Source organism: Peromyscus maniculatus, chromosome 23, assembly GCF_049852395.1.
Source record: "Peromyscus maniculatus bairdii isolate BWxNUB_F1_BW_parent chromosome 23, HU_Pman_BW_mat_3.1, whole genome shotgun sequence".
NCBI classification, from domain to species: Eukaryota; Metazoa; Chordata; class Mammalia; order Rodentia; family Cricetidae; genus Peromyscus; species Peromyscus maniculatus.
The window spans coordinates 45,330,303-45,344,067 of record NC_134874.1 but is presented as its reverse complement, the minus strand read 5'-3'; the positions used below and the strand labels follow the sequence as shown (position 1 = coordinate 45,344,067).

Here is a 13,765-nt window from a genome sequence, read left to right as displayed (position 1 = left end):
ACTTTTGAGGCAGGGTCTCTCCCTGAACCCGGAGCTCACCGGCTGGCCTTCCTAGACCCTGCATCAAGTTTTAATTAGCTCCCTGATTCCAATAAGCTGTTCCAACCAAGTCAGGAGAGAAACAAACAGCACACGTACATCAATAATGCCAAAATAAATTGGCAAACAGATGTAGAACTGATCAATATCTACAGAGGTACAATCAGGTACAGCTTACCTTCTACAACATAAAATCTACTTGCACCCGTTTGCATTTTTTATAGACATGAATCATTGGAATCGCAGCAACGTTTCTAGAATTTACAGAGTTGTAGGATGGCCCGAAGAGCTGCCTCTGTGAAATCAGACAACCCAAAGAGGTGCCTGCGGAGAGCTGCATTTATTTGCATCTTTGGTCCACTTCAGAGCTTTTCAAGTTCTTTTTCTGACAGCTCCCTTTAACCATGACCCCACAGACACATTGTTCTTGGCTACAGTCAGTACAGAATTTAGAGAGTGAGAAAAATGCTTTTCATTTTGCAACCAAATTCGAATGCTATCTAAAGGTCCGGGATATTCAGCTACCCGGAGGCCCTGCACCAGCTCTATAGAGAGACCCTCCCTGGTTGGATTTCCAAGCCTGCTACTGGAACCAGTGCCCCGCCTACCTCAGCTCACTAGGTGGGCACCCTGAACCAGCGTGATGGCACTGCCAATCCTGTCTATGGCCCCAGCTCACTGGGAGGCACCTGTGACAAGAGAACCATCAAACTTCACAGCAAGGGAAACCTAGAATGCCTACAGGGGCCAGGCATTCTCCACACTCTGCCAAGGTGGTCTATATATCTCTGAGAAAGCCCTTCTGTGATGGCAGGAGTGTGCTGAAGGCAAGCATTAGGAAGGCCTGCCTCAGCCAATGAGCTGCATCTGCCTGGTTCCTACTGGATCCAGGGCTTTCATGAGAACAGCAGCCCTGTCACCCTGCTAGGAGGAGCTGGCAGCAGCTGCTCCCCCAAGTAGCTGGCATGTTGGGTGGCTGGGGTTATTTAGCACTGTCCACTTCTTAGTGCTGAGTGTGGGCCAAATACAATCTCCATTTTAGTATGCCCGCTGCTAAGCGGTTCTCTCTGGCTGTAATTAGCTGCATGTTCAGCTGCTTCTTAACGGCACTCATTCCTAATAAAAATAAAAAGCTCATCACGGATCCAGATGACAGAGGCAATCCTCTGATTTGCTGTGATAGGAAGGCACACGACCAACCAACTGGTAGCAACACATGCTGCTTCCATTGAGACCATAGACTTATCTTGCATGGTTGAAGGCATGCAGCAACTGTCTACCCTCTCAACACTTGGCAGGCTGTAGGGCTGACCGAAGCTGGGTCCAGTTGAGAGAGTCAACAGAGTAATGAGGGACCAGCCAGCGCCATTCTTTGGCACTTTCTTAACATATGGAAGTACTTGAAAAATACCTGCAAACTTGTTTAGTGTGTGCTCTTGGTGACCATTGGTCAAGGGTAGTGACAGATAGGGACTGGCAAGGTGACTGGGTGATGGGGGGCTTATCTAGCATGCAATAGATACTGGGTTTGACTGAAGAATCTCAACACACAAGAAACAAAAAAAAATAGTGCCATATAGACCCTAACACATACATATATATTGTATGTTATGTGTGTAGATGCACATATGTACATGTATATGTGGAGACAGAGGTCAATACCAAGCATCATTTCCCAGTTGCCCACATTTATTTTTCTAGACAAGATTTCTCACGGGGACCTGGCTTGTCTCCACTAGCTGACCAGTGAACACAAGGGAACCAGCTGTCTCCACTTCTCCAGCACCAGGATTATAAGGCTGCACTGCTCTCAGATTGCCATTGTATATCCCGGAGGGTCACAGGCCTTCAGGTTTGTGAATCAGGTTCTTTGCCAACCAAGCCTTGAGCACTGATGTATCTGACCACTTCCTTGGTGTCTGGAGTTGAGGCTGGTGTTCCAGCACACAACAGACTGCCCAGTGAAGAACAGATGTCGATCAACATGGATGGACGGATACTTGCATAAAAAAGCTTGCTTCAGATTGAGACGGTATGCTTGACTGGAAAAATAAATCTTGCTGTCAGTTGGGAAATGGTTTGTGTGGTATTTTGAATCAGTGCCCCTTTTGGTGTTGATTAGGGAAGGCAGAACACTTCCCTGATGGAAGGCTGCCCAGAATGTCATGTTGTGTTGCACTTTCCTCTCAACTGAGACATCCCATGCTGGAGGGAGGCTCCTTAGGACTGAGGAAACAAAGAAGTGGAAGGTCTCAGGAAGTTCCTGAAACTTAGCAGATGCACAGGTCTCCTACTTCCCCAAAGTCATAGAAGCACTGAAAATGGCTTAGGGGAGGAGACTCTGACTTATGGAGCTTCCTGGAAGTCGTGCAGAGAGCTCCAGGGCTCCAGCTTTTATGAGTCATCACCTACAATGGAATGGGTTTTGATGACGTGGCTACACTTGAGTGGTCCCTGCTCCTGTAAGTAACCCCATATTCCTGTGGGTGACCCCCAAACACTCACTGGTCTTGGTGGTATTGTTACTGTGATCTGTTGCTGGTTTTCTATTTGGTGAGTGGGTGTCTGCTCACATTCCCCAGGGATAGTGTCATTAAGCAGTCCATCCTGGTGGCTCTGCCACAGATTCATGTTACCTCATCTGCTGAGTAGCTACTAAACTCTAGGGACAGGAACACAAAGGAGAGAGAACACGGCTCTTTGTCTCCAGGAGACGGATGCCCGCCAGGAACTGTCGTTATGGTGGATATCTGTCAACTTCTGATGACAAGAGCTCTGTTCCTGTCACATTCTCTCCACACATATTCTTGTCAAAGGCCATGCAGCAATGACATCCTCAGGAAAACCTTGTCCCGTGAAAGGTTATTTTAATAAATAATGCTGGCATGTCCCTCTCTGGCTGGGGATTAAACGGAGACACTATTGTCATGCAGCCTGGTCCAGGTATTGCTCTCTCTATGGAAGGAAGCTAGGTCAGAGGTCAAGGAGAGAAAAACGCCTGACTACAGTACCTCCCTTTGAGTTATGTCCAAGCCTGCTGTTGTGGCTGAGGTGGATCTCTGTGAGTTCGAGGCCAGCCTGGTCTACAGAGTGAGTTTCAGGACATTCAGGCCTACACAGAGAAACCCTGTCTCATAAAGCCAAAAAAAAAAAAAAAAAAAAAAAAAAAAAAAAAACCACCTCAGGCAGCAGTGTCTGCTGTGAACATGGCCAACACAGAGATGATGCTCTTTTCTATAGAGGCATCTCAAAGAAGAATGGTAATAGAGCCAGGAAGCAGGCTTGGGGTCTGAATGTATGTGACCCTGGGTGGGGCTCATTCCTCTCGGGGACTCTTAAGACTGTTAACTTTTACAGTGAAGATACTGACTGCCCTGTCCTGCATCCCTTCCAGCTAGAGTTTCATTTTAACAATGGCAGTCCTGTCAAGTGCCCCATAGGACACCCCCGTGACCTTATTTAGAGTCCTCAGTGACCCTTGGAGGGTGACAGCATCAACCCCACCAAAATAGTGTTTCATGAGTATTATAAAGGTTAGGAGGGGCAACTCTTCTTTGAGAAGTTCACACCCATCCTTCTTCCCAAGCACCTCACGTTCTCCTAATCCTCCTGCCTGAAATCTGTATTGAAAAAGTCTTTGAATACACTCAGACTCGGTTCCTCACTGACTCACCCTGAAACTCTTTTCTGTGGTGAAGCAGGAATCCCACTTTATTTAAGTTGAGGTCCCTAAAAGATGAAAGGGAACACTCCTCAGATTGTCGAGGACCACAGTGTGTGGCTGTACCTCCGTCCTTGTCACAGCTGGCTGCCCCCCTCCCGCATCCCTCCATCACTGGTGTGTGTCATTAAGGAAATGATGCACTGGCTATTAGAGGGGCTCAGAAAGGAGCAGGCAGGCAAAGGCATGGAGAGAGCCAGGCTGGAGGAAGCCAGGGTTGCTTAAGGAAGTGGCTTGGAGGCAGGAAGGAAGCCACAGGGCTACTCCCTACATCCCTCAGCATCACCTCTACATCTGAGAACAACATGATGGAGACCTTCATATTCTGCTTTGTAAAGACACACCGCTGTTCCACACCATAGGAAGGAATCAGCACTCATGTGTAACCATGGCTTATCCTGGGTTAACCCCTCCCAGCCCAGGTGCCCTGGAGGAATACAAGGATGCCTAGAGCAGACTCTAACTAGACTCAGTGATTCATGAGTGCCTGAGTCCAGACATGCAGAGAGAAGGAAGAGGGCCAGGGTTGAAAGGAGGCACACAGACACTGCAAGTCTCGGAAACCTGCTGACCTCCTGAGGAGATGAACATTTCTGAGATGATTGACTGCCTGCCCCTTCCCTCCCCCTCCCCCATAGGCCCCGTCACTCAAGATGAGATGTAGACAGATGTGTAGGATGCTAACCACTGTCCTCTCAGATGGCTGGCTCTCTGAACAACGTTCAGTTCCAAAGGTTTAGTTCCTGTCTCACTCAAGCATGGGCTTCTGCAAGTGACAGGTAGCAAGCAGTCCCGAACTCCAGTTATAAAACCTCCTAAGATGCAAAGGGCTGCTAATTGCCCACTCTGAAGTCAGCTCCAGAAGACACTGTTACCCCTTTTCCAATGTGTCTCAGGGATCACACTGTCCCCTAGGACCTCTGGGGCAGTCTCATGGACTCCTATCCTGTTGGGACTGGTCTCAAGCCCAGGCCCTCTAAGAGCCCATTAAGGATGCCTCCTCCTCCCAGCTCTATTGCCCTTCCCTATTCTTTACATTCCAGCTTGCTTTTGCTCTGCTATCTGTGAAGCAGGATCACCTGTCTCTGTTTGCCATGGGTCAATGGCAAGGACATGTCATTGCGAAAGCATGAAGAAATCTGATGTCTGGGTCTGGGGTGGGGGTGGGGTGGCTCTGTTAGTAAGAACACTTGCTGTGCAAGCCTGAGGACCTGAGTTCAGAACCCCAGCACTCCTGTAAAAAGTCCAGTTAAAACCCTAGTGCTGTGGCAGGCAGGGACTGGGGATCACTGGGGCTTACTGGCCTCCAGCCTAGCTCCAGGTGCAGGGAGAGACCCTGCCTAAAGGGAATAAGGTGGAGAGTGACAGAGCAGGACACCTGACATCCTCCTCTGGCTTCCGAGCTAACACAGGCTCACCCTCATGCCTCACCCCTCTCTCTCTCTCTCTCTCTCTCTCTCTCTCTCTCTCTCTCTCTCTCTCTCTCTCTCTCTCTCATACACATCTAGTTTCTGTTTTGGACCAACAGTTTGTTTTGCTACTTACTGTTTTCAGACAGTTGCACAATGTAGTAAAGGACTGGGCTGTTTCCATCAAAGGGCCGGACCCACGACAGCATCACTGAGTGGCTTCGCGCAGGACTCAAGCTGGCCATGAGGTTTTGAGGAGGGTGAGGCAGCTCACTGGAGGAAAGGAAGGAAAAACAACAAGAGGAAAGTGAAGTCAGACTGATAGGTCATCTGATGCCCACGTTGGAGGGAGCTGGTATGTGCTGTTCCAGAATGAGAATGAGCTGTTTTCTCTGTGGTCTCCAAAGGAGCAAACGAAGCCCAGCTCCACCCCTTGTGGTGTAACTTGAACATAATTTGATGTATTATGATAGTTTTAATTGTTAACTTGATATAACCTATGATCACGGGAGAAGAAAGTCTCCATGAGGGACTATCTAGACCAGGTTGGCCCATGGGTGTGTCTATAGGGGACTGTCTTGATTGTCTCAGTTGGTGGGAGCAGATCCAGCTCACTGTGGGCAGCACCATTCCCTGAGTTTAGGTCCTGGACTGTGTATGAGCAGAGAAAGGTAGCTGAGTACTAAGTACAACATTCTTTTGTCTCTGCTGACTGTGGATGTGATACAATGAGCTGCTTCAACTTCCTGCCCCCTCAGCATCTCCATGGTAACAGACCACAACCTGGAATTGTGAGCTAAAATAAATCCTTCCTGCCCCAAGCTGCTTTCTGTCGAGGTATTATCACAGCCATGGAAAGGAAACAGAATAGATGTCTCCTTTAATTGCTCTACACTTTACATTTTGAGGCGGGACCCCTCACTGGCCAGTGAACTCTATGTATCCCCCTGTTTCTTCCTCCCTGGGGCTGGAATTCTAGGTGTGCAGTGTTGCACCTAGTTTTTCACATAGGTACTGGAGACTGAGCTCTTGAACTCACGTCCTTGTGCAGCAAGCTCTTTACCCGCTGAGCCCTACCCCCGGCCCCTGCATTGTAACACTTATGAGACATACTGTGGTCGACGATTTGTCTATGCATCTAGAAGCTGGCCATGTAAACCTGGCGAGCGCTATGAAGAGGGCAGTATGGCACTGAGGATCTGCCAGTGTGCGGGTTGCCGTGCTCACTTGTTTGGGGGAGATGCCTATATGCCTTCAAGGACAAATGGACTGCCTCATTTATTGACAGCATGAGGTTATACTGTCGTTTTGTCTTCTGGAGGGTACTAGAGGGTTTGGGGAAACACGTAAGAGTAAATGTGGTGAGAAAGTCAACAAGAAGCCAGTGGAGATGGTAAATAACACATGGGCAAGGCCATAAAATGGAGGTGCAGTTCTCATGCCCAAGTTTCAAAAAGGAGTCACTAATTTAAAGAAGTCTTTACTGGTGACAGAACAATGTCTAGCTGAACTCTCCAGACTGTGCAAGTTAAGTTCAGTCTTAGATTTCTGGGGCTTATTAATTATTTCATTCATTCATTCATTGGCTGAGTCTTGATAGCCCTGGCTAGTCTGGAACTTACTATGTTTGCTATACTGGCCTTAAACTTGCTAGAATTCTCCAACATCTGATCTGAAAGTGATGGGATCTCAGACACGCACTACCATGCCCCACCCTATACGTGATTGCATGTGTGCTCATGTACATGTGTTTTCATGTACATGTGTGTTCGTATGTGTGTTCATGTGCATGTGTGTGCACTTGTATGTGGAGTCACAGGTGGAAGTCTGGTGTCTTCCTCGATCACTCTCCACATTTCTTTTTTGAGTCAGGGTCTCTCCTGAATCCAGAGTTCACAGATTTGGCAGGAGTGGCTGGCCAGCAAGCCCCCAAATGTCCCCATTCCCCCAGTGTTGGGCTTACAGGTGTACACTGCCATACTCAAATAGATTCTTTTCTCATACAATCTATCCTGCTTACAGTTTCCCCTCCCTCTACTCCTCTCAGTCCCCCACTCCAATCTGAACATACTCAGCCATTTACGTGGTCACTGGGGATCCGAACTCAGGTCCTCATGCTTGCACGGCAAATGTTTTACTAACGGAGTCCTCTTCCCAGCCCTCTCCCTGACTCTTTTCATTTCAAAATGTACGTGTGGGTGAGGATTATAACTCGTGTGAGAACACTTTCCTGGCATGCACGAGGCCCAGAAAGAAACTCACCTATCTCAAAAACTGATGAAGTTGTTTGCACTCAGCTGCATAAGGGCTGCAGCTCCCTCACTCATGCAGCCACTTACAGGCAAACTTATGAACACTGTTACAGATTAGCACTAAAAAGCAGAATCTTGAGCACCGACTGTTATCTTGTGTTCCCCTAAACTGTGAATCAAGTTTAAAATCAGAGAAAAAGCTACTGTTTCCATTTGAGTTATCTGATAACCAAACTCCATTAGACACCAATAGACACTCTTCAAACAAACAAGGCCAGGATGGAAATATCCATTCTTCCATTTCTTTTTGTTTCCCCCAAGGTATTATTTGTTTGGTCTGAAACCAGACCAAAGTTGCTGAATGGCCCTAAATAGAAACAAACTATTTATTACTTTTCTCTAAATAGAAACAAACTATTTGTTACTTTTCTCCACCGCTGTGACAAGGTGTCTGACAAAGACCACTTGAGTGGGGAAGGGTGACCTTGGCTCACAGCTGAGGCTTCTGTCCATCACAGAGGGGAAGGCATGGTAGTAGGAGTGTGCTGCTCACATGGCATCCACAGTCAGGAAGCAGAAAGAGATGAATGTTCTGCTTTGCTTGATTTATCCTTCTTATTCAGTCTAGGGTTCTGGGCCATGGAATGGTGCTGCCCACGCCCAGGGTGAATCTTTGCATCTCTATTAACCTAATCTAGAAACTTGCTCACAGACTTGCCCAGAGGTGTATCTCCTAGGTGACTCTCCAGCCTGTCAAGTTGACACAATTTGTTTTTACATGAACCAAGAATAAACTTGAGTAAAAATATCGAGATAAAACTGTTAATAGTTTTTTGGTCTGGATGGAGCTTCTAAACCCTTGGATATTCAGCGGGATGGGGCCGTCTTAGTCTCTCCCGTGGGCCTCTGATACTATAGGTGGGTGACTGGTTATGAGGTCACTCAGCTGGGCCCTAGGTAGGTCCAGGACAAGAGATGGAGCCATGGGATTGGAGGTTGGCATGTCAGCTCAATCTCTGGCTTCTGTGGGATGGAAGGAGGCCGGAGACATTCAATACTGTACCAACCATTCAGCCAATCAGGAAACTTCTGTTGGGTGTGGCTCTGCAGAGCTTCCCTGGCAGGTATCATGAGGTAAGATATGAAAGTGAGAAAGGGAATATGAAACCGGCCAGATCATGCCCCACATGTCAAATGCAAGCATGTCTGCCTGCACCCAGAGCATATTCATAGCCTTACACTACAGCCATCCCATACATGCAGATTTGGATACTTCCCAACTCTCCAGCTCCTCACTGGTCTGGTCATGGTTGTTTTCTCCTTTGTAAAAAACTGTAATCAAAATCACAGCTCTGTGTAGAGATTTTGCAGCTGAGGGTGCAGGGGAAGCCCTAGCCAGTCAGCTTGGTAGGTGGTGTGGAAGCCCCCTAGATCCCAGCTTCTGCCTGATGCATGGAGCTGTCCTGAAGTCTATGCCCATGACTTGTGAGGTCTGTGCTAATTCCAATTAATTAGTGTCTGAATTCCACTGCAAAGATGTCTCTGATAATAGAAGTTGGTCTGACACAACAAACATGAACTTGAAAACTAGCAAGGGTGGTCAGTGCTCTGGGTCATTGTGTGGATACACAACAGCTCCCAACAGCAGAAGAATATGCACATAGACCAAGACTCAGAGGCAGCATTTGCCCCAGGCCTACCTCATATACACACATTAAGACCCTAGGAGCTCACAAGTGACATTTTTTCTTATATTTAGTCTGTACACGCATGCACAGTGTGTGTGTGTGTGTGTGTGTGTGTGTGTGTACACTTGTATGTGGGTGTTCCTTCACAGTGCATGTGGAGGTCAGAGGTCAATCTTAGCTGCTTTCCTCTGTCACCTTCTGCCTTGAGACAGGGTTTTCACTGAACCTGGAGCTCATCCATTTAGTTAGACTGGCTGACCAGTGAGCCCTCCTATCTCTGCTGTCCCAGGCACATACCACTAGAGGTAGCTTTTGACATAGGTGCTGGGGATCTGAACTCAGGACCTCATGCTTACGCTGCAAGCGTTCTACCTACTGAGACATTCCCAGCACCAGGGCTTTCTCTTTAACCTGTTGATGGTTATTTTGGGGATGAGACTTCATAAAACCTCTGAGCAATGTGTCAGTAATGGGTACACATGCCTTTCATAAACCCTGAATCCATCCCAGAAAATCTTCTCCAGTAGACTGCTCCCAAGCACTTCATGGTCAACTTTAAGAGGAGGTAGGTAGATGATGTTTGCGGGGGAGAGGGGTTCTCAGACAGTTGTAACTATATACAAAGTGAGGGCATGGCTGCTCCACATATGGTTGAGGGGAAGGTTTTTATTGGAGATATCAGAGGCATCTGGAAGAGATGAGGGAGAGAAAGTAGTAGTGGACTAAACATGGCCAGTAGGCCAAACTGGACCATGAGAGGAGAGAGAGGAGGAAAAGAGTGTGTGGGCAAAGGAGGCCAAGAGAGAGGGGGCCAAGAGGGCCAGGAGGGCAGAGAGAGCGCCGCGTGGCCTAAATGGCAGGGTTATACAGGTATGAGAAGCCGGGGGAGGGAAGCCCATGAGCTGGTGAGGGCTAGGGTAAATGGGTGGGGTGAGCAGAGCTGAGAAGCCACAGGTACTGAGTGAGCTCAGAGGCCAGCAGGAGCTTTGGAATGCTAATAGGCACCAGAGCAGTCATATGTTTCTTTTGGTTCTGACAATAGCCATTGGTGATAAACCAAAGACACAAGGAACAACGGGAATAGAGGCCAGTTCAGAGTCACCTTGCAATGGAAATGGAACGGGAAATTGCCATCAAGTCCCTTACACCTGGGTATTATCAAAAATTAACAACAGCCACGGTAAGAGGAGCTTGCACAGGGCAGGGAAGACAGCGGTGTGCGTGAGGAAGGAGCAGTTTTGAACAATTGGTAAAATTGTGACCAAGAAAGAATTGCTCCTGCAAAAGAAGACCAGGTCAGTCTTTCTCCATCAAAAGAGCTTTGCCCCTTTGAGGTACAAATCATGACTTGGTCAAACCCATCTTCCTCCACTTTGCTCTGAGGAGGAAGATGCTGGGCCTGATAACTTTGGGGGTTAGCATTAAATCGTTTGTGCCTTATTGTGTCTTTGTCAGAAGTAGTTTTATTGAAAGAAACCTCCCTCACTGCCTCAGGGGCTGAGTCTTGCAGTCAGCTCAGTAAATTAGATTTTCTCTGTACTTTGGGCTCCTAAAAATTACTCTTTGATTGCAGGACGAGCCAGGTGATGCTAATTGGGTCTTTAAATGATTGAACAATTAATCAATCCATAATGCCTTAGGAAACTGGTCTTACTGGTGTGTTCAACAGGGCAAGATGCGTTGGGGGGCTTGGGATCACTCCAGGACTTCTCAGTACTATAGCACCAGTGAACTAGAGGGAAAGACAGGATTAAAACTCAAGGTGAAAATGTTTTGGGTTGTTTGTTTTTTGTTTTTGAGACGGGGTCTCAGGTAGCCCAGACTGGTTTTCAATCTGCAATGTGGTCTAGAATGATCTGTATGTATGATGTAGGTATGTATGTATATGCTTGCACATGTGTGCATGTGAATGTGGAGGCCTGAGGCTGAACTCAGTGTCTTCCTTGGTTACACTCCACTTTATTGAGACAGGATCTCTCACTGGAACTTGGAACACACTGATGTGGCTAGTCTAGCTATCCAGCTTGTCCCAGGTCTTCCCTCCCCCAATCTTCAGGGTGCTAAAACACAGGGAGGCTGCCAGGCACAGGCAGAGCACTTCATTCAGTGAATCATCCCTCCATACACCCCCTTGGAGACAGTCTCATGTATCCCAGGCTGGCCTTGAATGCACTGTGTGATGGAGCCACTCTGAACTTCTAATCCTCTTGCCTCTTTCCCCACAATGCCTGGATTACAGACACATACCACCACCACATCTAGTTTTATTCTGCGCTGGGAACCAAACCCAGGGCTTTGTGCATGCCAGGCAGGTACTCTGTCAATCGGGTAACAGCCCAAGCCCAACCTTGGACTTTGAAGCCTGCTGTTTCCTAGTGTTGGGATTACAAGTGAGTATTACCAAGCCTGGTTTAACCCATGCTGGGGATTGAACCCAGGGTCTCATATGTTCTGGGCAACTATTCTACCAACTGAGCTACAACTCTAGCCTTCAAGCTGACAATGTTTAATGATGAAGATCTCTGCATCTAAAGTATAGGACATGTCATCAAACCATGAATTTTAGAGAGGGGATAGGTCAGAGCCTATAATTATTACTTGTCCTGGATGACACAAAATACACCCTCCTGTTTTAACTTAGTAAGTGGGGTAAGGCTTACTTAGACACCTACTATATGCTTGACTGAGGCAAGAATCACCTCTAGTATGTCAGATGGTCATCAGGAGTTGGTCAAAAGTAACATGAAGTCTTAGGGATGGAAGCACCCAGCTTCAAGGCAAAGACCCAAAGCATGAAAGGCAATGTTGCTTTTTGAGGTGGAGAGGAAACCGTAGGACCATTAAATTCTTGAGAGTCTTTTCCACTGGGTTCAACACAGGACTGGAGAAATACTGGCTGATTCCATTCCATGACAGTCCTGTGAGGTCAGTGCCACCATGTCCGGTCTGTAAGCGGAGCCAACTGAGGTAGAGGAGTAAGGCAACCTGCCCTGAGTCCCACAGTAAGGTGGGAAGGACCCCTGGTCATCCTGGCTCCTGGGGGCTCTGCTGTAGTCAGCAGCCTTGCTACTGGTATCGTGGGCAGGGAGCATCACTCAGCCAGCTTCCAGCAGAGACAAAGCTCAATGCTAAATGATCAACCATGGCGCAAACGAGTGTGGGGACCTCCCACTGGATGGTCTGTTTTTAAAAGCTCACTTCAATTATTCTCTGTATGTATGTGTGTGTATATGCATGTATGTATATGAGATCTTGCTGGTGTGTGTGTGTGTGTGTGTGTGTGTGCTCACACAAGCACCTGCACATGTATATGAAAAGCAGAGGTCAACCTGAGGTACTGAACTTCAGGAGCTGTTGACATTTTTACTTGTGAGATAGGGTCTTTCTCTGGCCTGGGACTCACCAATTAGTCTAGACTGGCTGGCCAGGGAGCACCAGGGACCCTCATGTCTCTGCCTCCCCAGAACTGGGATTACAAGTGTGCACTACCATGCCTGTCTTTTTTCTTTAATGTGGGTTCTGGGGAATCAAACTCTGGTCCTTGTGCTTGCAAGGTGAAGGCTTTACCGACTGAGCCATCTCCCCAGCCCTAATTCCTGTATTCAACAAAATGGCTTTTAACTGGAGTGGAGAGAAAGGGGGGAACAGGCTCTCCCAGGCTTTTGAAGGACACTGTTCAGTCCTAAGTGCCTCTCAGCAACTTTCACAATATTCATGTTTTTCTTTCCTATTTATTTGCTATCTGAGTAATCGTGCAAATGTGGCAGAGCTGGACTAGAAGGTTCTCTGAGAAGCATGTGATGCCCTACATCCCTGAATTGTTACTGTTATCATTATTCTGGCCATTGCTGGTGCTGTGATGTCCTCAGATCTTTGTATTCGCGTGTGTGTTTTATGTGTGCATGTGTGCAAACTCAAGGGCATGTGGACACCAGAGAACAGCTAGTATAAAGTGGACTTCTTCCTTTCACCTTTCTGTCAGAGATGAGGATTGAACTCGGGTCACTAGGCTTGGATGGCAGACACCTGCACTCACTGAGTCAGCCCACTGTCCCTTACCATCTCATGTTTTTGAGACAGGGTTGCTCACTGAACCTGGAGCTTAACAATTCCGCTAGACTGTCTCACCAACAAGCTCTCAGGACAGGCCTGTCTCTGCCTCCTCAGCTCTGGGATTACAAGCACAGGCTACCATGCCCAGGATTTCATAAGGGAACTGGAAATCTATATGCAGGTCCTCATACCCACCTGGCAAGCATTTTACTGACTGAACCATCTCCCCTGTTCCAAGAGCTCTCTGGATCTAAAGATGTACCACTCTCCCATTCATCCTGACTTGGAAGAGCACTGTGTTTATTACACCAGCAACTCCCAGGGGCCAACAGCCTTCCGAATCGGTTCTGCAGCCCGTGGCACCCAAATTGGTTTGAATCACAGGTCTGCAAATATTTCTATCTTTAGCGATGAGGTGTTTCACCATTGCAGAAAGCCTATTATTTTATACATACAGCAACATTTGCTGAAAAATGTATTTTACTTAGAGGAAATCAAATAAGTAAATAGCAGGGAAGATATGTAAATCAGCAGAACATAAAAACAGCTCAGAATAAAAAGAACATGCTATATTGGAAGTACGCAATTGGGCTGTTGCTGACG

At 47.5% G+C, this 13,765-nt stretch overlaps 1 protein-coding gene across 2 annotated transcripts in view; it reads right to left on the bottom strand.

Annotated features, from left to right (window-relative positions):
• Sdk1 (sidekick cell adhesion molecule 1) overlaps window positions 1–13,765 on the bottom strand; it is a 968,286-nt gene that overhangs the window by 240,144 nt on the left and 714,377 nt on the right. For both annotated transcript variants that reach the window (XM_006990740.4, XM_076560415.1), the window contains one exon: window positions 5,306–5,442. In XM_006990740.4, coding sequence (XP_006990802.2) covers window positions 5,306–5,442 — 137 coding nt within the window. The remainder of the gene's footprint in view (window positions 1–5,305; window positions 5,443–13,765) is intronic.